At 38.0% G+C, this 22,710-nt stretch overlaps 2 protein-coding genes across 2 annotated transcripts; both read right to left on the reverse strand.

The window, feature by feature from the left end:
• Window positions 1-12,677: 12,677 nt before the first annotated feature.
• LOC149010637 (uncharacterized) lies at window positions 12,678-15,269 on the reverse strand. The gene is made up of 3 exons (XM_089162460.1): window positions 14,961-15,269; window positions 14,136-14,206; window positions 12,678-12,897 (listed from the first exon to the last, which is right to left on the reverse strand). Exons 1-3 carry the CDS (start codon window positions 15,267-15,269, stop codon window positions 12,678-12,680), a joined length of 600 nt encoding a protein of 199 aa, XP_089018586.1.
• A 5,827-nt stretch (window positions 15,270-21,096) lies between these two features.
• LOC149010638 (uncharacterized) lies at window positions 21,097-21,672 on the reverse strand. The gene has a single exon (XM_089162461.1). It carries the CDS (start codon window positions 21,670-21,672, stop codon window positions 21,097-21,099), a length of 576 nt encoding a protein of 191 aa, XP_089018587.1.
• Between the last annotated feature and the right edge of the window lie 1,038 nt (window positions 21,673-22,710).

The raw sequence follows: 22,710 nt of genomic DNA on the forward strand, positions 1-22,710 counted from the left end.
CTAAAAGCAGTAGGGATGGTGACGATGGTCTAATTTAGTCAATTAAAATACACTTTAAATTTCAAATGTTTCCTCGGCTCTTTCAGCTTTACGAATTGTTTTAATATTCTAAAAGCTAACTAGTAATAATGATTTTTTTACCTAGTGTTTTTAGCGTTAAAAGTTTTCTTTTGGTGTTGATATTTCACAAATGGAAGGATGGTCAAAGAGGGACCTCAAGGGTCTCTCCGTTAGATAGAGCATCAACGCTACACAATCGTTTACCAAAAAAAAAAAAAGCCACATAATCAGTGGGTAACACTGAGTCACTTATGGTGAAGATGGAATGAGTGGTTGAGATTTCGACCACTAGTTTCGTATTTTTTTAAACCTTTTTTTTTCAAACCATACTTACCAGTAACAAAAAAAATGCAAAATGAGTGATCTAGGTTTTGATCTCAACCACTCAGTTTGATCGCGTCACTATACGCATCTCAGTGTTACACAATTAAGTATTTCAAATCTTTTGAGTTCACCATCATTATGCTGAGTTTTATACCTTCTTCCCTAAGTAGTGATTTTGTTCATTTTAGTTTAAAAATTTTAAGTTTAAATTGAAGAATAAAGTTGTGTCAATGTTATTGACTCAAGTTAGTTTTAACTAGTACATTCGTTGTTTACCAAAAAAAAAAAACTAGTACATTCTTTTGTAAGAGAACTTTATTTGAAAGAGGATTTAAGGTTTGAGGTTATTCAGATCTGTACATCCTTGTTTTTTTTGCTACGATTGATGCATTCATATATAGGATGACCAATCATTGATTAAGTTGATCATTCATTATTCTGGGTAATCAAGAGATCCTCCCATGGTTTAAACGAAATAATTTTTGTTCTTGTAATTCATTAGCATTGGGTTTACTGATGCTAAAATGATACTCTAGCTGTAAACATAAAAAGAAGAATGAATGAATTGGAAGGCAATGAAATGTGAATATCCTGTACAGCATAGCAGTTTCAATTCGTATTTCTATTAAGCATGTCATTGTACTGAATATAGGAAATCTGTCTCTGCAGCTTCAAATGCTGGTAGAACTGGGCAATGAACGCTTCAGCTTTTAAATCAAACTCTACTTCTGAATCCTGAATTCAGAATTTGAAACCCAGATGTTGGACTTTAAGCTATTTGATGATTTGCTGATGTGAGGTAGATCCAAGTGAGGTGGTGGCCTCTAAGAGACAAGCTGTCGATTTCCATGTGTACTTTGTATCTCCAAGTATGCTTTTTGGGTGAGTAATATTCCACAATCCAATCATAAGGATCTGGGTCATAACTCATAAGTGCAACAGAAGGGAAGGAGGAACAAGTGTTCAGTTCATATTCTTGTATAAGTACTTATATTGAAGATATTAGGATCGATCAACAAATGTAAGCTAACATAAGAAAATAAAATTTGCAATAGCAGAGTAGACTTCATTTGTAGATGCATTTTTGGTACATTGGCAACAAACTGATTTCCTTAGTCTTTGTGACTTTTCAGATAAAAAGAGAAAACGAAGAAGAAGGAAGATCACTTCTTCTAAGGAAACAAGACCTGCTAAAAAACGGGAGAGATTCATCCAAAATGGACAGTAGTTCTATCAATTATGAATTCAAATACAAGCGGAGCTTATTCTCATTAGAAAACTCAGATGGAAGACCACTAGTCTGAAAGTCCTCATTTCAGTTCAGTATTTACTGCATCGCATGAACATAGTTTTTCAGTTCTTTTCTTTTCTTTTTTTCTTCTTATGTAGGGAAATCTGTCTTTGTAGCTTGAACTTGGCAAGGAACTTGTCTGCTCTTACATCAATATCTCCTCCTACTTCTTGTTTTTCGTCATCTTTTATTTCTTCCCGGCATGAGACTGCGGGGGAGAGCTCGTCTGTCCTCCATCTCCAGAATCACAATCTTCAAAATTTTCTTCATCACTTTCACTCAGCAGGAAACTCTTCCCACGATTGTCGTATTGATTTTCGAAATGATCATCAACAGAAAAATCAACAGAGGGAGCGTTTAAATCATCATCAAAATCAACAGAGGGAGCGTTAAGACAGGGAATGCGAAATCTCATGAAAACAGGGCATTGCATCTTGAACTGAAAATCAGGGGTCTCATCAAAAGAGAACTGACGTGCCCCGTAATGGATACGATCTGGGGAAGGATCAGGCGAAGGATCTGGTGAAGGATCTGGGGAAGGATCTGGGGAAGGATCTGGGAAAGGATCTGGCGAAGAATCAGGGGAAGAATCAGGGGAAGGACTATGGCGGAGGCCTTGGTTGATGTGGGTTCTGAGAAGTCCACCTTTCCTCGCCCACAGAAAAGCTAGCCGCAGTAGCTTCCATGCTCTGCGCCCAAAAGCAGTTTTCTTCTTATCCATCTCTGGCTTGTACTTTCTGCTATGACTTCACTCAAAAACAACAGTTTTTCTAACACATTGTCTACTTCAAGAGGATTGCAGAAGCTTCAAACTGTTGCTTATACATTTATAGTTCGTGCATTCGTGCATTCGGGCATTCGATTGTTTCCTTGATGTCTTCATTATTTTCTTTTAATTTTTAGAATTTCTTTATATTTTAAGGGGTCGGAGACGTGGCGTGAGAGAAACATAAGGATTAAGAATGGGGACGGTAAGAGCGTTTGGAACCTGATTCGTGCTTGGAAGCAGCGCTGGGAGCACGGTGGAACGTGCACTGCTGGGAGCAGAAGCAAAATCAGTGGAACCTTCGGAGAACTTGGTTTGTACTTCTTCCTTTTTTTTCTTTTTCTTTTTTAACTGCTGAGAGCAGAAGCAAAATCAGTGGAACCTTCGGAGAACTTGGTTTGTACTTCTTCCTTTCTTTCCTTTTTTTTTTTTTTTTTTGAAACCTTTCATCACCAACCTGACCTTGTATCTTTGAGAAACATAATGTTTTTGGTTTGAATTGCCTTCTTCCCAGCTGCAAGCTTAACCAATGTTCAAATCCGATTTGTATATAGAGAATTCATTTCATCGTCCATAGCTTCCATTTCATCTTACTATCATTCTGCATTACCAAATCATAGCAACTAGGCTTGCCACCTCATGTGAGCAATAAATAATATAGAGATGGAGAGTAGAGTCCGGTCACCGACCATTATTAGAAGAAATATCATCAAATACAACATATTTTGGAAAAAATAAAAAAAAACTTTTTGGAAAAAATAAAAAAACACTTTTTCAACACCAGTGGGCCCCACTGATATATGTGGTCAGGAAGCCATGGGGGAGCACTCTGTGCTCTGTGCTCCCCTGATGGGAAGAAGATCCGGATTCTGGAGGAGTAATGGTTGGGGGCTGTAGTAGTTTGCCTCTCACGCCAAATTGCAATGGGTGGAGTCATTAGCTCATTTTGAGTTTCCTGTTCATTAAATTGTTCTACGTCAAACTGTCTAACATTATTAGAAGAAATATCATCAAATACAACATATTTTGGTTCCTCCAATTTTTTCTTGTCTGCTTTGATCTTATCCTTATGTGGAACATCCTCATTAAATATCACATATTTACTTCTGATCAATTTTTTTTATCACGATCACATAGCCTATAACCAAAGCTTTATTTTTTTCTTATCATGATCACAAAGCTGTCTCCTCCATAACCTAAGAAAGTGCATATTTTTCATTTTGCATCTAACTTATTTATTTTCAACATCAAATGAACATTAAAATACAACAAAATGTTCACAAATGTGATAGTTTTACCTCCTTTTCTGTTCAAGCTTCCTCAAGCAATCTGCAATCAATTGCTGTAGATTGTCCTCTGTTGATAAAAAATGCAGCAATGTTTACAATTTCAGCCCAGAACTTTTTAAGTAATCTAGCATCAATAGCATGCTCTGTAATGGTTTTGTTCATGCGTTCAGCCATGCCATTATGCTGTAATTTCTTTGGAACAATATTCTTATTCCATTCACAGCATATTACTCATCCAACTCCTCGTTACAGTACTCATCTCCATTATCTGACCTCAAGTATTTCAGTTTTAAACTTGCCTCATTCTCAACTAAACATTTCAATTTTTTAAGATATCAAATATTTCAAATTTATTTTTCATAAAAATAAATTCTTAACTTTCTCGTTGAATTATCAATGAAAGTAATATAATACCTTTGAGGGAAGGTACCTTTGAGGGTCTCCAGACATCTGTGTGCACAAGCTCTAGCTTCTTATCTTTGGGAGTTCTACCAATTTTGGAAAAACATACTATCTTCTATTTTTGAAGTACACAACCTTCACAAAAAGGTAAGTCAACATGTGACAATCCATCTAATTTCCCTTTTGACGCCATTACTTTCATTCCCCTTTTACTCATACACCCAAACGTTGATGCCACACCGTTGCACTAACATTCAAAGATGTAACATTAATGCAACTTTCATTAAAAACCTTGGAGAGAGTTCCCTCTCTCTACCCCTGTGCTACCACCATAGAACCCTTTATGATTTTCAAAGACGTTTTAGTGAATTTTGTGTCAAGTCTTGCATCATTATCTAATTGACCTACTGAGATCAAATTTCTTGTTAGTTTTGGCACATATCTAACCTATTGTAATGTCATTTATGTCCCATTTGGCATTTCAATATGTACATCTCTACCAATTATATCACAGGATTCATCATTACCAAGATATGCCTTTCCAAAATTCCCTTGTTCATAATTGAGGAAACACTCCCTATTGGAAGTAGCGTGGAACAATTCACCAGAGTCTAGTATCCAACAAACTTCACCTTTTCTATCACAATACATAATCAAAGCTTCATCTTTAGAACCTGATTCATCGGAGACGTTCATTGAACTGTCGCTTTTGTCATTCTATTTCATTTTCTTCTTTGGTGATTTATAGTCATGTTTAAGATGACCATTTTTCTTACAATTCCAGCATGTCAACTATGGACCCCTTGAATGACTCTTCCTTGACTTTGACCATCCATTCCCTTTATTATTGGCCCATTTTGAATATCTACCTCATTCTTCAACATTTGGGGCAGAATTAGATGTTTCCCTAGATGAGTTGTTCTTCCTCCGTGTATTTGCACCAAGAAGAAACCCTATCACGTCCTCAAACTTGAAAGCAATAGACCTTGAAGAGTTACTCATAGCCATAACCAGATTGTCTCAACTATCATACAGACTAGACAAAATTATAAGGTCTAAACTTCATTGTTGAAATCAATCCCCACGGATTCTAACTAACTCGTGATGGTGTTAAAATCATTCAAGTGTTCTTGCATAGACTTTGTTATAGATTTCTTCATATTGAAAAATCGTTTCATTAGGAATACCTTGTTTGACACTGAGGGTTTTTCATATATCTGTGCTAGGGCTTTCTCCACATCCTCTATGGTCTTCTCCTTGGAGATGTTGAAGGCTACAGACTGTGATGGTGATAGACGGATTGCCCGCAAGGCTGTTCGATCCAGTAACTCCCACTTGTTATGGTCCATATCTTTAGGCTAATCTTTCTTCCCGTCGAGTGGCAAATAGAGATCCTTCGATATAGGTAGTCTTTGATCTACATCTTCCAAAATCCAAGATTTGAACCATCAAACTTCTCAATACGCAACTTCCCTTATTTTGTCATTGCTCCCACCCAAAACTATGGCTCTAATACCAATTGTTAGGATCAAAACCGAAGAACAATGACACAACAAAAGAATTTTGACCTCTTTAATTTGGGTAGGGTGTGCTTGTACACCTGTTTCTTTTAACCCTTCTTTCTTTTGCATGCAAAGCTTGTCTGGGAAAATTATTTTGGGACTGTGTAAACTAATTTTTTACCATATAGCTACTAGCAGGAATTAAATACTTGCAGTTTTGATGATCAATAACCAGCAGTATCTGGTCATTGTTTCCTTCTTCTATGCAGTACTGGCATAATTAATGCGTAGCCTCTGGGTCTTGCATTTCTCTTACTATTGTTAAATTTGGATTTCGTGGTCTCTATCACATTTTTGGTTAAGCTGTCCTCACAAATAGTTAGCTCTCTCGGTGACCTGCTCTATCTCACTGCAAATATGTCCGACTCTAATTATGTGTTGCAAAACCTTAGATTTTTTTTATTGTCTTGCGCCCAGCACAGCAATGATTGCTCTGCTCTATTTCTTAAAACTATTAGGGCTTTTTAGTTTATTAATTTTCTCCACTATTAAGATATGCTTAATCAATTACATAGAGAGATTCATTTTCTCAAGTACCAGGGTTTTTTCCAGCTTCTCAGCTTTTGAAGCGTTTTAAAACACTTACAAATATATTAGGCCTTAGATCTATGGAATAAGGGCTCATATAATGGATTGACGCAACCTTAGTCACCAGATATCCAGACTGAAGAAACTATTAGGCTTGATTTGATCACTTGTGTGAAGGTATTCAACATGCATATATTATGTTCTCTAGTTTATCATTTGAATGAGATGAAGTCCTCATCATCTGATGGACGTGTCTGATCTAAGTCGAACAAATATAATGCAATGTGCCAAAGGTGGTATGTTAAAGCGGTTAAAGACCCAACTTCCCTAGGGGAGGTCTTGGGTTCGCACTCACTCGGCGGCATTAATATAAAGCTCCCCCCTGAGGAAGTAAATCGTGGTGCGCGCAAGCTGGCCTGGACATATATAAATATGTTATAATGGGCTCTCTTTTAAGTTTTAACGAATGGAAATAACTTCTTTAATGCGATCAAATGCCAACATACTTAATACTTAAAGGTGTAACTATTGCGGATAAATGGGGGTATTTTAATCCAGTAAAAGAGTATACTATATGATTTATTTAGTAAAAAAAAGGATGTTGTGAAGGAATAGAAATTACCCACTTTTTCCAGTTTCATGGGAATTTTTGGAAAAATAAAACACTAATCACATGATTTGACTGTGAGGAAGCAGACTATTTGGAAGGAGGCATACAGTTTGGGGTAAGAGATAAGAGAGTGGTTTTTTTTTTTTTTTAGAGTAGTAAAGAGTATAATCCATACGAAGAGTGGATTATGCTTTGTATTACCACAATTAAATATTCTACTCTTATTAATGGTTCCATTTCGGGCTCTATCACTCCTTCTAGAGGGCTTGGGTAGGGGGATTCTTTGTTACCTTATTTATTTGTTTTACGTGTTGAACTGTTGTCTTCTCATTTAGAGTTGGTTGTGATGCAAAAGAAATTGAAGGTTATTCAATTGTTGAAAGGTGGAGAAAGATTATCTCACCTTATTTTCACTGATGACTTAATTTTGTTTGGACAAGCTACTAAGGTAGAAGCTTGGAATTTCGGTCAGATAATTAAGGAATATTATAGTCAATCAGGTTAGGAATAGAAGACTAGAGCTCATTATGGCCCTAGTACATCAGCTAGTATGAGGCGGGAGCTATCAACCCATTTCTACATCACGCCAACATCAAAATTGGAAATCTATCTGGTTGTTCCTCTATTTTCGGGTAAGTTGAAGTGGAAGTACTATGCTACCCTTTTATCTTGTTCTCATTTAATCCACGCTTTCTGCCTTGCCTTCTCACTTCATGTCTTGTTTCAAGTTGCCATTGGCAATATTGAAGGACATGGAGAAACATATGAGATCCTTTTTTTGGTCTAATGGAGAAAAACATGTGCATACAGAGGATTGGCATACTTTTTGTTCTCCAAAATCTAAAGGTGGTTTGAATTTAGAATCCTTCATGCATTTAACCTAGCATTTCTATCTCGGAAGGCATGAGAGTTACTTCTCCACCCACATTCTATGTGGGGGAAGTTAATGATGCAAAAATACTACAAACATCAATCCTTATTGGAAGTGCAACCACAACCAACAGACCCATTGGGTTGGCGATCTATTCTGATTGGCGAGATCTTATAAAGCAGGTGTTGTTCTTACAGGTAGGGAATGATCAATTGATAAATCCATGGACATCTAATTGGATCCCTGATACTTTTCCTTATATTAGCTGCTATCCTTATGCCACGCATGGTCCTTCTAAGGTAGCTCACTTGATTGATACTTGCTCTAATACTTGGAATTAGGGGCTCTTGCATACCTAGTGGCCTAGCCATATCGTAGCAAAAATTCTAGCCATTCCAATTCCTCGATTGGCTACTGATGATCGAATCATATGGTATTGGACTTCTTTAGGGAACTTTTCAATTGGATCCGCTTACAGGCTTGCATTACTCTAACTTCATGGAAATAGTAATCAGGGGATTTCTCCTATTGTATGGAGGCAACTATGACAGATACCTATATCTCTGTGGGCTACCCATTTTATGTGGAAGCTAATGTATCAAAAACTCCCTATTGCTTCTCCACTCTCTTCTAGAGGTTGCTCTTGCTCTTCTTTTTGCCGCCTTAGTGGGGGCATCTGATACATCTCCATATCAAATTTTTGCGCATTGTTCGTATGCCACTCAAGTTTGGGGCGACTTACAATACCTTGTGATGGTTGCGGGTAGATCAATTGTTGAAATAGTTAAGCATCTAGTAATTCATTGGCATTCAAGAACTGACAATGTGAGGGTCATAGAGAATTTGATCGTGATATTGGCTATTATGGAAATCCTATACGTCACAACTAGACATGGCCTCAAATCAATCAGTGACACATCCAAGCTTTTAGATATGGAAAGGCTTTATACAATTCAAATGCATTGTTGAAGACAGTTTCGCCTCCGTCTCCCAGGTTGATCAAATGGGTGAACCTTCAACCCTATATCAACAAAATTAATGTTGATGGATCTTTCTTTAAAGAGAAGCTTTTAGTAGGGTAAGGAGGAATTTTGCGTGATCATATGGGCAATGCTATTTAGTTTTGGTTGTGGCGATGCATCGCAAGATGTTCTCAATTTAGAGACGCTAGCCATGAGACAAGCTCTAATATGGGCACAAGATTTTCATTTGACTCAAGTGGAAATAGAAAGTGATAACCAAACATTAATAACAATCCTTCAAAAACATCCAACCGAGGCGCCTTGTAAGGTTTTTCCCATAATCTTAGATATCCTTCACATAGTTTCTTTTGCATACATATCTTTCACCATGAGGTTTTTCTTTACTTTTGTATACTTTTGTATACGTATCCAATGAAGCAAATATGGTTGCAGATGCTTTGACTCATAAGGCTTTTCTTTACATTCACACGCCCCCCTCTTCATGTTTTGTGGCTTATGTTATTTGATGCTTTAAGACTTGGTTGTACTTGTGGTTTTTCCTTCTTATAAAGTCTTTCTTTCTACAAAAAAAAAAAAAAAAAAAAAAAAAAAAAAAAAAAAGAAAAAGAAAAAGAAAAGAAAAGAAAAAAGAAAAAAAAAGAAAAAAGAAAAAAGAGAATAATCTGAGTTTGTATTTTTTTTTGGTAAACTGAGTTTGTACTTTTCATGATAGTATGATATGATATTCTCGTGAAAGCCTTCCTCCTCCCCCCAAAAGCCAAAAAAGAGTATTTAAATTTTTTTTTTTGTTACTACTTAATGCTTTGAAGTTTTCTCTTGTTTGGTGTTTTGGTTCGGGTGGTGGGAATGAGGGGTTTGGTTTGTGACCCTAAGAGCACATCTCTTCTGCGTGGAAGCGTGGGAGTTTTCTGCATGCAAGAAGATTTTTAGTAAAGTCGATCAATGATGTCATTTTCTTTAAATTTAGTTACTAAACTAGATCCTCTACCTCCACCCCAAAACTGAGACCTATCTTTGATAAAGAAGTGTTGAATTCCTAATAGTGCAGTGAACCAGTGGAATGCATCATCCAAGAAGAAATAGGAGACAAGAATAGCAAATGACCACCTATAGAGGCAAGAGCCACCAAGTTATCAAGGTCTCCCTAGGAACTAGGTACATCAAAGAATGAATGGCTCTACCACCATGTCCTAAACCCTAATGATCATGAGAAGCAATAGATTTTTTTAGAGCCTATTTTGTTATCTGAATCCAGAGATTTTTATACGAGATTTATACTTGTTTGGTTGTGAAAATCTCTAGATTCATGAAATCTAGAGATTCATCTTTTTACATTAAAAACGTGAACTAAATTTATGGGTATGGGGTGAAATCTAGAGATTTCATCCATATTATAAAAACATTAAACATTTACACATTCACAAAAATCATAGATGAATCCATAGATTTCATTCCATATATTCGGTTAACCAAACAATTAAGTTTATAAATTATGATTCTATAGATTTGAAATCTCCATACTCATGTAATAGTTCTAGAGTTTGTCCGTGTCACTCATGCGACAGTTTATACTAAGAGATGTACCGGTCTATATTTGTCTTCTTGATTATGCCCTTTTGCATGAATCCGAATCATCACCCCCCCCTCAACGAACCACCACACGTGGGACGCCAAAAAAACCCCATCCCCAACCCTTCAGGGAGCCCGATGGAGTGCTCCTTGACGACTTTACCACCACAAATCCTGTGGGACCCACATTGGAATTTTTTTAATTTTTAAAAAAACTCCCATCACCCAAGCCCCTGGGTCGGCGTGGGGGAGCACTTTATGGTGGTAAAGCGTCCGGACTCGTTTTTACGTGGTCAAGCGTCTATGCTCCCCCGACAGGTGGCTGATCCGGACTCCTCTTGCATCTAATTGCTCTCACGTCATCAAGACGATTACCAACATGACCCTAGTGAACAATCATTGCTTGCATCATCGCTTTATGCCATTACGAACATAAATCTTATTAAATCTTAAGATTTAATTAAAAAAAAAAAATTCATACATAATAAAGAAAGTGGAAAACGAAATTCCAAGTCCAACAAAGAAAGAGTAACAACTTAATTAACAAATACGTTAAATATGCATTTGATAGTGGTTTGGAGAATTGTTTTAATATTTTTTATTCTCAGAGAAGAATGGTGGTATGCGTTTGTTAAAACGATTCTTTCTAAACAATTTCATTAGTAAAAATATAATCTAAAAAGAATAATAATTAATTGTATTATTGATACCTTTTCGAATACTCCCATTGGTCTAAAAAATGGAACATGATCTCGATCTCAATAAGGAATTGGAATCAGGAATCCGACAAGCTGCTTCGTAGCTTCGATCACGGGTATTATTTGCAGTTCCCCAGACGGCATGAATGTGGGTGGGCAGAAAACCTAGAATACATTTCTTCTAATAGTAAGCAGCTACCGGGGCATAGAAGGATGAACCAATGTGACTGAATGAATGTAAGGTTCGTTGCTCGAACACGATTGGTGTTGACCATACTAGGTGCTACCGTAGTAGCAAGAGAGGCAATGCAGTGACAATTGAGAGATTGTCACTGAGCATTCCTAGTCACACAGGAAGAGAGGTCAAATGGCAAGGCCATACGCCCGCTAATTGAGGGTTTAAATTTTTTACTTTTAAACCGTCAAATATTTGTGATTATAAAATCATCGAACCGTCAGATATTTGTGATTATAAAATCATCGAATCATAGGAGAGATGATCTGGATCCGTGTGATCCGTTCGCGTTTGATCCGTGTTCTCTCTCTTTCTTTAAGCCATGGGGAATCCTTTTCATTTCCATTGTTTAATTTGAACAGCAAAGAAAAGAGACTTTCGCCGTTGGTTCGGGATCCGTTTCTAGAAGAGAAATCTTTCTGTTGCTTTCTATTTTTCATTATATAATTCAAATCGTAAAGACTATAGACTTTATCCAAGTAAACGGCTTTTCTGGAAATTTTCTGGAAATTGCCTCATACAACCCTACACAAGAAGAGAAAAGGATACAGAAAAAAAGGAAAATCTACAGTTTCTGTTTGTTTTTTTGAAAAGAAAAATAAGAAGCTTGCATTTTCAAAATATTTTAAAATAAAGTTTTCATCTATCGAGAAGAATGGGACCGGATGATCTACGTGGCAGTGAAGAGATTAGTTCCACTCTAATTAATTAATAACCTGATCAATTTTGCTAAGTATAGGCATGGTCGAATTGAGTCAATTAAAATACACTCTCACGTTTCAAATGTTTCCTCGGCTCTTCAGCTTTAGTAGCGGTGAAATGTGCGAGTTGATTATTCTATGAATTTTTTTAATATCGTAAAAACTAAATATTAATAATGATTTTTTTTTACCCACACTCTTTGGTGTTTGAAGTTTCAACAAATATAATATTTCACAACATTGAAGGATGGCAAAGAGGGGCTCAAGGGCTCTCCGTTGGATGCCAAGCAAAGACATTGCCCCCTTAGCAAGAAAATCAACCATGAATGGCGAAAGGTTGACCCCTTCTAGTAAGAATAATTTGCAAAAACATTGTTCGACAACGTCCTAGCGAACCAAAAATAAAAATGCAACCACATTAAAGTCTATGAGATTTGGACCTTAAACAATGTTCAGAAACTAGACCAATTGTAAAGAAGAGCTAAGCCCTTCAACCTTAAGAATTGCCAAATCGATGTGGGTTCCGCCCCCCCCCCCCCCCCCCCCCCCTTTTTTTTTTGGCTATGGTGGATTTATGTATAGGATCACGCATCATTAATTAAGTTATCATTCATTAATCTGGCTAATCAAGAGATCCTACCACTTAACCCATAAAAAAAAAAAAAAAAAAAATCCTCCCATGCTTAAACGAAATAATTTTTGTTGTGCAAATTCATTAGCATAACTGTTGCTAAAATGGTACTAGTCGAAGGCAATGAAATGTGAATATTCTGTACAGCATAGCAGTATCAACTTGTCCTTCTGTTAAGCATGTCATTGTACTGAATATAGGAAGTCTGTCTCTGCAGCTTCAAATGCTGGTAGAACTGGGCAATGTACGCTTCAGCTTTTAAATCAATCCCTCCTTCTTCTTCTACTTCATCTTCTAAAAATTCTTGCCGGGATGAGAACACTTCAGAGCTCTTCCGGCCACTGTCATCAACATCTTCGTTTCCTTCTTGATCATTACTACAGAGCAAGAGACTCTTTCTACCATTGTCTTATTGATTATTATTGTTGGATAGGACATCGTCATCGAAGTCAGCAGGAGAAGGGTTGAGACAGGGAATGCGGAATCTCATTGAAGCCGAACGTTGACTCTTGAAGTGAAAGATTAGAGGAGAACTGGCGTTCCATGTAATGAATGCGATCAGAGGAGCGGTTACGGCTGAGCCCTTCCCTTAATATGGCTTGTGAAGAGGCGGAGATCCATCATCAGTTTAGTTCTGAATACTCCACCTTTCCTCGCCCACAAAAATGCTAGACGCAGTAGCTTCCATGCTCCACGCCCAAAAGCTCTATTGTTCTTGCCCATCTCTTCTTTTTTACTGTATCTTTCTTGACTGGTTGTTCACTTCTGAATCCTGAATGCAGAATTTGAAACTCAGATGTTTGACTTAAAGCTATTTGATGATACGCTGATGTGAGGTAGAGATGATAATGGATTTTTTTATTTTTATTTTTATAAAATTCTTTCCTTAAAAAAAAGAAGGAAAACGGTAGAGCATTAAACCCAAGTGACTAGTTGATAAACGCAAGTGACTAGTTGACAGGCCTTAATAGGAGAAGGAAGAGTGAGGCCCCACATGCAATATGAAATCAAAACTATTATTGGTTTGTGGGTTTTAAGTGGAAGGTGGATTTTGCCCTTCTTTCACCATTGATAAGAGATAATATGGTTAATATTTAAACATCCTATATTTTTGTTTGTGGGGGGGGGGGGTCCACAAACAAAAAAAAAAAAAAAGGAAAAAAAAAAAACAAAACTTTTTTTTGGGGGTTGGGGGGGGGGGCAAAGAAGGGGGGGGGGGGGGAAGGGGGGGGGGGGGGGGGATAGAAAAAAAAAAGCTGCCCATTTGTTGTATCTTATCTCCATGTGTACTTTGGGGGAGTAATATTCTACAATCCAAACATAAGGATCAGGGTCATAGGTCCAAGAGAGGGAAGGACACAAGACGTACCTGCTAAACAAACGGGAGAGATTAATCCAAAATTGCAGTAGTTCTATCAATTATAAATTCAAATACAAGCGGAGCTTATTATTCTCAATATATATAAAAGTTACAAGGAAGACCACCCTCATTTCAGTATTTATTACATCGCCAGAAGATAGCTTTTCAGTTCTTTTCTTTTCCTTTCTTTTTTCTTCTTATGCAGGAAAACTGTCTTTGTAGCTTGAACTCGGCAATGAACTTCTCTGCTCTTACATTAACATCTCCTCCTCCTGTTCTTCTTCATCTTCTAATTCTTCCCGGCATGAGACTGCGGGAGAGCTCGTCTGTCCATCATATCCAGAATCACAATCTTCAAATTTTTCTTCTTCACTCTCACTCAGTCGGAAACTCACCCTACCACTGTCGTATTGATTTTCATTGAACAAGAAATCATCAGCAAAATCAAAATCAACAGGAGGAGCGTTTAAATCGCCCCGCGGGGGGGGAACGGGCAAAACACCGGGACCCCCGGACAAAGACAAGAAAAAAAAAGGAGGGAGCAACAGGAAAAAAAAAGGGAAAAAACGAAGAGGAACAAAAAGAAAGAAAACAGAGACCAACCCACCCCGACAAGCCAACGAGGAAAGACCAGAAGAAAAGAAGAGGGCACCAACCAACCCGAAGAAGAGGAAAGAACCAAAAAAGCAAAACAAGAGAAGACTAAAAAAAAGAAAAAAGAAAACGGAAACGGGAAAAGAAGAGAGGAAAAACGCTCTCCAACCTTTAACTACTCTCAAAAAGAAACAGCCCTCCGCCTCTCCACCTCGTAGAAAAAAAGACACAGGACCCAAGAACCAAGGGCCCACGCAAGCTCCCAAACGCGAGAGAAAAAGAAAAAAAAAAAAAAAAAAACAAAAAACCACCAAAACCCAAAACAAGAAAACACGAAAGTAAAACAGAACAAACGACACAACACACAACACAAACAGACACCCACCGGGAAGACAAGCGACAAAGAGAAGAACCACCGAGAAGGGTGAACGGACGCAAAACGGGTTTGGTTTTTTTGTGTTTATTTCACAGCCCAGCAAAACACACCCTTAGGCCTGGACAAGAATCAAAATCAACAGAGGGAGCATTAAGACAGGGAATGCGAAATCTCATGAAAGCAGGGCATTGCATCTTGAACTGAAAATCAGGGGTGTCATCAAAAGAGAGCTGACGTTCCCCGTAATGGATACGATCTGGGGAAGGATTATGGCGTAGGCCTTGCTTGATTTGGCTTGTGAGGAGACGAAGATCCATCATCAATCTAGTTCTGAGAACTCCAACTTTCCTTGTCCACAGAAAAGCTAGCCGCAGTAGGTTCTTTGCTCTGCGCCCAAATGCAGTTTTCTTCTTACCCATCTCTGGCTTGTCAACAGTTTTCTCTACAAGCTAATTTTTGTACCAGATTGTCTACTTCAAGTGTGGTGATGGCCTGATGGGTTATGGAAGGAGGAGGATTGCAGAAGCTTCAAACTGTTGCGCGCCTTCATTATTTTCTTTTAATATTTTGAAATTTTTTATATTTAAGGGATTGGAGATCGACGTGGTGACAAAGAGAGAAGGATTAAGAATGTAGGGATTTTAATTTGCCATAACCGGCCAATGGAGTAGGAGGATGGTCAGGAACAGGCGACATATGTAATATCCCTACCCGTATATAAAAAGCGTTTTTGTACCGAATTTTTTTGCCATAATTGCTGCTGCCCGCTGCTAGTGGCTGCGATTGCGCCACGTGAGCAAACAAGAATCCAACGGCTGTGATTAAAAATATGGGAATGTAAGTGTAAATATTAAAATTTTATTTTACAAAATCTAAATTAAAATTTTTGAAATTTACAAATACAACCTTGGAGGTTGGTGTTACTTTAGAACTATGGCTTCCTTCTAACATTTTTCCCGACAAAGTAACCCCAAAGATTGGCCCCAAATTTCCATCTGAAGTGCTTTCAAATTCCCTCTTGAGCAATTGGGTAGTTGGTGTTACTTTCTTCCGCTCTCGAGAGCATAGAAGGGTTAGGCTTACACCGGTAAATTGAACACTAATCTATTTTCGATGCAGCTGGAACGCTCACTCTAACAACAGATATGGAGACAACAACTCCTAATGGAAAACTTACTAAATCTCGATACACCGCTTCTTCAACTATTTCGCTTTTGAAGAACCCTTGGAGAGATGTAGAAGTCACTAGCTTGGAAAATCACTGGTCGGAACAGGGGTGTCGAATTGTCAATGGGCTCAATTTGATTCCATTACCTTGAAAACAAAAATGCTAAACCAAAACCATATCAGAATAAAATAAAATTTATAACCCTAAACCTGAAATCTCAGTTAGTTTGGTTTCTGTATTCAGTTCATGCATGACCCCACTATCTGGGTTGATTTGTGTATTCAATTCAAAACCGTTCTTAACCATTATTCACAATTTCACATTTAGAAATTTCTACAACTAAAAAGAGATGCTTGATTATAGGCTTTGATATGATTTTGGTTCAGATTGAGTACACCTCTGGCTAGCGATGAGTGAAGTCGCCGGGACCTGAGGGATAGGGATTGGTAAGTTCAAATGAGGGTTTGGAAATTGGGAATCCAATCGGGTAGATTAGGGACTTCACTTTGTAAATTTAGAAAATTTTAAACTTTTGAATGTAAATTAAAATTTTTATATTTACATATATATATCTTACCGGTTTTATCACTGCCGTCCAATCTAAGTTTTCATACGTGGCAAAATCCTGACTGGTAGTTGCAGCTGCTGCCGCAAATTAAAATCCAGATGTAGTTGATCTTTTATTATTCTTGCCATTTAATCAAGAGTTCAACCCAAGGTTTACGAAATAATTTTTTGTTCTTGTAATTCATTAGCATGAGAAATTTAGATCGTAAGTTGCATCGACAATTGAGCAACAATGCTGGGATCCATATGGATTCACATCCTCTCTAATTCCTTTTCTTACAATTCCCTGCAATTCCCTCATTAGATTGTGCTATGTGGCATTTAAGTAATCCAATGGTTATCCAATTTAAACTAAATTTGAATTTTATTTAAACCCACCCATAAATTTGAATTTTATTTAAACTCTTGTTTGTTGGATAACCATTGGATTACTTAAATGCCACATGGCACAATCCAATGAGGGAATTACAAAGAATTGTAGGGAAATGAATTACAGAGGATATGGATCGGTTTCACATCCTCTGTAATTCATTTCTCTGCAATTCCCTACAATTCCCTCATAGGATTGTGCCATGTGGCATTTAAGTAATCCAACGGTTATCCAATTTAAACTAAATTTGAATTGTATTTATACCCACCCATAAATTTGAATTTTATTGAAACTCTAGTTTGTTGGATAACCGTTGGATTACTTAAATGCCACATGGCACAATCCTAAGAGGGAATTGTAGGGAATTGCAGAGAAAGGAATTACAGAGGATGTGAATCCATGTTAATGAGGGTCTTACGGTTACACTAAAAAAAATATAAATCACATGGATTTTTAGGTAAGATTAATCTTCAATGGAAGTGTTGTTTTGAAAATTTTTTTTCTTCTAAGAATTTAATTTGGGGATTAGTAGGACCATATGCTTAGGGTTGTTGAAAGTTTTAAATTCGACTTAAATTTTTCACAATCACAATGATGGAAGTTTTACAAACAAATTAGCATATAAGATATTTATTGATAAAAAATTTGATAACATACACAATAGTTAGCATATATTGGGTGATTTTTCAATTTTCAACTTTGAATTAAATTTGATGTTTCCTCATCTTTATTTTTTTTTTTGAGTTTTATTCAATCACATTTTTTCTTTATTTGGTGATTTCTTTTTAAAAGAAGAAAATGAAATTTTAGGTTAACTTTTTCTCATAGTCCATTAACGATAGTAAAAAAAGGTAAATAAGTAAAAAAATTAATATAGATGCCACATTATCAGTAAACTAATGGAGCTTAACAGTGAAAATGCATTAGTAATTTTAGACAAAATTAAATGTTGAATTAATAATTTTAAAAAGTACAAGAAATAAAATAATACTAAAAACAAATTTCATGAGGCAACAATAATTTTTTTTTCCTTTCCCACGAATCAGAGGAATGAGTAGTATGTGGTTGTTAGAACGACTATTTCTAAACAATTTCATTGGTAAAATGATGATCCAAAGATAATAATAATTAATCATATTATTCATACCTCCTCGAATACTCCCATTGGTCCCATTTATATGCATGACTCGCACTTTCCATAAGTAAATCTTCACCATTAAATCAAATAAAAAAAATGCTCTTTTAAAGGGTAAAAGGGTACTTTCGAAATAAAATTTTAATTTTTTTTCCTAAATAAAAATTGAATAGAAGCTTTAAAGAGGAGAGGGTTCCTCATCTGGTTCTAGAAGAAAAATCCCTATCCTTCTCTTTGACATGGGGAATCCTTTTTCATTTTCATTGTTTAATTTTAGTAGCAGAGGAGGAGAAGGTTCGTGATCTGTTTCTGGAAAAAAAAATCCTTCTTCTTCTAGTTTTTTTTTTTTTTTTTTTTATGTTTTTATTTTTTTATTATATAATTCCAAAATTGCTTTAGCCATACTGTCAAGCAAAATTTCGAGTTGTTAGATCTAAAATTTTAGTCGAGATCATAATTTTGACCAAGATCTCGATCCGATGGACCAAGATGTACTACATGACCATTAATACACAGAGTTGAAGCAAAATCTATAGGGAATTCACGACCCCGAGGTTGGTCCAGGCACTTAGTCGTTAAGTTTCCTTTGCATATGGCTCCCGAGTTTTAATAAATGATTAAATAAGGATAAGTTAGAAACGTAATAATAAATGGGTGACAAAAATACTCGTTGGAATTTTTTATTTTTTATTTTAATCTACTAAAATAAATACTATAAAATAAATAAATAATAAAAAAGCATCGATCCTGAACAGTTATCCGTCGGAGTCGGAATACATTCGCCGTCGACGAAGAAGATTGAGTGAGCCACATTTGGAGATCAAAACCAACCGGACCCAGCACCCACAAAAGAAAATGAGGACGATATTACGCACCCGTGGTCTCCGTCGCAACAAGGGAACGCTTCAAAAGTGTTACCCTCATGTTTCAAGCTTGGATCAGTGCTATTATTGGAAGTGGACTTTGCTTCATTCTTTAGAATCGCAGAGGAAGAATGACAAGGCGTGGGATTATGAATACATGAATATACCACAATCAACAAGGAGGAGGAGGGCGAAAAAATGGACGAGGAGCACACAAGAAAAAACAGGGCGACAGGGGGCGGATTTAGATCCATCGTGAACTCAAAGAAGGGTGAGAACAGATGGTATCGACGAATAATTTTCACTAAGATCAAATCGAATTGAAGTTTGAAATTTGTACCTCATGACTTCCATGATGAAGGGTAGAGGTTGTGATTAACGAACAAAACGATAAGAGCAAGACCAGGTCCCGCGAAAACGAGTAAGACTAACGACAAACAAAAATAAAAATAAAAACAAAAAACCAAACGAGGGTATCACAAATATATAACGAAGATAATCATATTAAAATTACGGGGAGCCAATGCAAAAGAAAACTTAAATGGATAAAAGTGACTGGACCAAACCTCAGGGGTCTAGATGAAAATTACCCAAATCTATATAATTCAAATTGAAAAGACTAGAGACTTTTGTCGAACTAAACAGACTTTTCTGTTTCTCCTTCTTCCAAGATTGCACTCATACAACTGTACAGCATGAAGTCAAAAAGATCTAGAAAAAGAAGAATCCAAAGTGGTCGTTTGCTTTCTCGAAAAGAAAACCTAAGAAGCTTGCATTTTAAAAAAAATAATTAAGTCATTTACCAAGAAGAATGGGACCAGATGACCTACTTGGTGGTGAAGAGATTAGTTCCACTCCAATTATCCAATCAATTTTGCTTTTATCATACACAGAACGGCGGCAGCGCCCACGCCGCGCCAGGAGCCCCAAAACAACGGGAACAAGCAAGGGAAGGGAAAAAAAGACAAAGAAACCAAAACAAACAGCCCACCACCGACCCCAAACCAAACGGAGAGGAGAGGGCAGAGACGACGAGAGACAGCAGCGGAAGCGGAGGGGCCGGAGGAAGGGAAAGAGGAGCACCCCCAAACAACAGCCCCCAAAAAGCAAGGAGGGGACCAAAAACCCCCACAGAGCACCGAGCCCGGACAGAAGAGGGAGACAAAGGGGCGACGAAACAAGGGCGCGAGAACAACAACGAGAACAGAGAACCAATGTTAAGAAACAACGGAAGAGCCAAAGAAAAGGTGAAAAAAGGAGACAAGAGGGAACGAGGAAGGAAGGGGGGGGGCGGACCAAAGAGAAAAGACAAAGCAAGCACACCGGGGAGGACCCCCGGGAAGCCCCAGCCCCCACCGCCCCGAGGGGCGACCCCCGACACCCCCGGGCGCAGGCGGCAAGGGGGGCGCGCGGGGGGGCGGGGGGAAGGTTGTATGAGTCTGCGGTCCGGGGGGGCGCGGGCGCGGGCGGCCGCTCCCACAAGTAACAAAATAGGAATGGGATCTGCCATAATTTAACATTAGAGAGGGTCGAATTCAATTAATTAAAACAGACTTAAAGCTTCAAATCCTTTCACTTGGTACCCTCGAGGATGTTGAGCCAATGAGTCACACTCTTTTTCGTCAAGCAGTTCAAATCTTTTGAGGTCACCCTCACTATCCTTGAGTTTTGTTCATTTTAGTCTAAGAAATTTAACTTCAACTTGAAGAATAAAGGTTGTGTCATTGTTATTGACTCAAGTTGGTTTTGCCTAGTACATTCATTTGTAAAAGAACATTACTAGATAGGGGATTAAGGTTTGAGTTATTCAGATCTGAACAATCCTTGTTTTCTTTGTTGATGAACATGGGATCTGTAAAAGAATTGAGTCGATCTTTTTGCTATGCATTCATATATAGGATGATGCACCATCGATTTAGTTGATCTTTTATTATTCTTGGCAATTAATCAAGAGTTCAGCCCATGGTTTAAGAAATAATTTTTGTTCTTATAATTCATTAGCATGTGAAATCTAGATCGAAAGCTGCATCCACAATTGGGCAACGATGCTGATTTTCAGCAAAAGTTTTCCTTTTTTCTTCTAGAGAATGAATGAACTCCAAGGGAATGAAAAGTGTAATATATCCTGTACAGCATAACAGTATCAATTTGTCCCACTGTTAAGCATATCATTATACTGAATATAGGAAATCTGTCTCTGCAGCTTCAAATGCTGGTAGAACTGGGCAATGAACGCTTCAGCTTTAAAATCAATCCCTCCCTCTTCTTCTTCATCTTCTAATAGGTCTTCCTGGCATGAGAACACCTCAGAGCTCTTCCGTCCATTGTCGTCTGCATCTTCATTTCTCTCTTCGTCTTTATCACAGAGCAAGAGACTTTTTCTACCATTGTCGTATTGATTAATATTATTGTTGAATAGGAGATCGTCATCGAAATCAACTGGAGAAGGGTTGAGGCAGGGAACTCGGAATCTCATGGAAGCCGAACGTTGAGTTTTGATGTGAAAGATTGGGGTGTCGTCCAAGGAGAACTGGCGTTCCATGTAATGAATGCGATCGGAGGAGGGGTTGCGGCGGAGCCCTTCCTTAATATGGCTTGTGAGGAGGCGGAGATCCATCATCAGTTTAGTTTTGAATACTCCACCTTTCCTCGCCCACAGAAATGCTAGACGTAGTAGCTTCCATGCTCTACGCCCAAATGCTGTATTGTTCTTGCCCATCTCTTCTTCTTCTTCTTCTTGGCTGCAGGTAGTTGTAATTGGGTGTTCGCTCCTGAATCTGATTGTGTAAATTTGAAACCCAGATGCTGAACTTAAGCTATTTGATGATATGCTGATATTGTGAGGTAGAGATGATAATGGCTGTAATTCTTCTTATATATTTATAGTCCTTGCATCAGACACACTCCATTGCAGTGTCAAGTGTAGAGTTCCTTGCTTTTTCCAGTTGGGAACGCGGAGAGAGAGAGAGAGAGAGAGAGGGCGTGGTCTTGGTGAATAAGGAGTAGGGACAGCTAGAGAGAGGAGTAAGAGTGTGAAACCGTGGTACCTTCAAGGAAGATGTTGTTAACCGTGGTATTTCTTGCGTAGTTACATGATTTCTTTAGGTATCATTTTCTAAATCCAGTGGCTGTAAGTATAAAGATAGGGGAGATTACATTGATTGAGTAATCAAAATATTACATATCTTGATTCAAAAGGGAAATTGCTTGGGTGCTACATAATTAATGTGCAGCACCTGCGTGCTAAATAATTAAAGTGCGTTTTCACACTTTTGAGAAAGAGAAACGACGATCGACATCAAAATCTCGGTCCACATATCGATGTCTACCATTCAAAGCACAATGTTGCACATTAATTGCGCAACACTGAAGTTGAGCCCGAGATTATAAATTCTTACACGGAAATGTTCTCAGTGGAAATGTATGATGGAAAACCGAAATTCTACGCGACTGTAATGATACTTCATTTTGATTTCTCATTAGAACCATCAAGTTATTTATATTTATATTTTTCATCTACGGTTTTCATCTACGGTTTTGGTGTGCCCACAAGTGCGGCTAAAGAAAGAGCGCCGGCCGGAGGAACCCCCCCGGGGCCGCGCCGGGGGGGGCCCGGCGCCCCACCCCCACCCCCCCCCGCCGCGCGGACACCCGGGCAGAGGGCCGCGACCCACACCCCCCCACCCCGCCCCCCAAAAAAAAACCACCGCCCGAAGCCCACGGGGGGAGGGGGCCCACCACCACGGCCCCCCGGGGG

The sequence above is a fragment of the Hakea prostrata genome, chromosome 7 (assembly GCF_041222555.1).
Source record: "Hakea prostrata isolate BN-2017 chromosome 7, UWA_Hpros_2, whole genome shotgun sequence".
Classification (NCBI taxonomy): Eukaryota; Viridiplantae; Streptophyta; class Magnoliopsida; order Proteales; family Proteaceae; genus Hakea; species Hakea prostrata.

What these genes read in the sequence shown, in the direction of transcription:
- LOC149010637 (XM_089162460.1), bottom strand. Translation starts at nt 15,269, where the DNA reads ATGGGTAAGAAGAAAACTGCATTTGGGCGCAGAGCAAAGAACCTACTG. An exon ending in ATTCTTGTCCAGGCCTAAGG is followed by an intron (nt 14,207 to 14,960) that starts GTGTGTTTTGCT and finishes TATGATGGACAG; the next exon opens with ACGAGCTCTCCCGCAGTCTC. An exon ending in CAGGAGGAGGAGATGTTAAT is followed by an intron (nt 12,898 to 14,135) that starts GTAAGAGCAGAG and finishes CTTGCTCTGTAG; the next exon opens with TAATGATCAAGAAGGAAACG.
- LOC149010638 (XM_089162461.1), bottom strand. Translation starts at nt 21,672, where the DNA reads ATGGGCAAGAACAATACAGCATTTGGGCGTAGAGCATGGAAGCTACTA.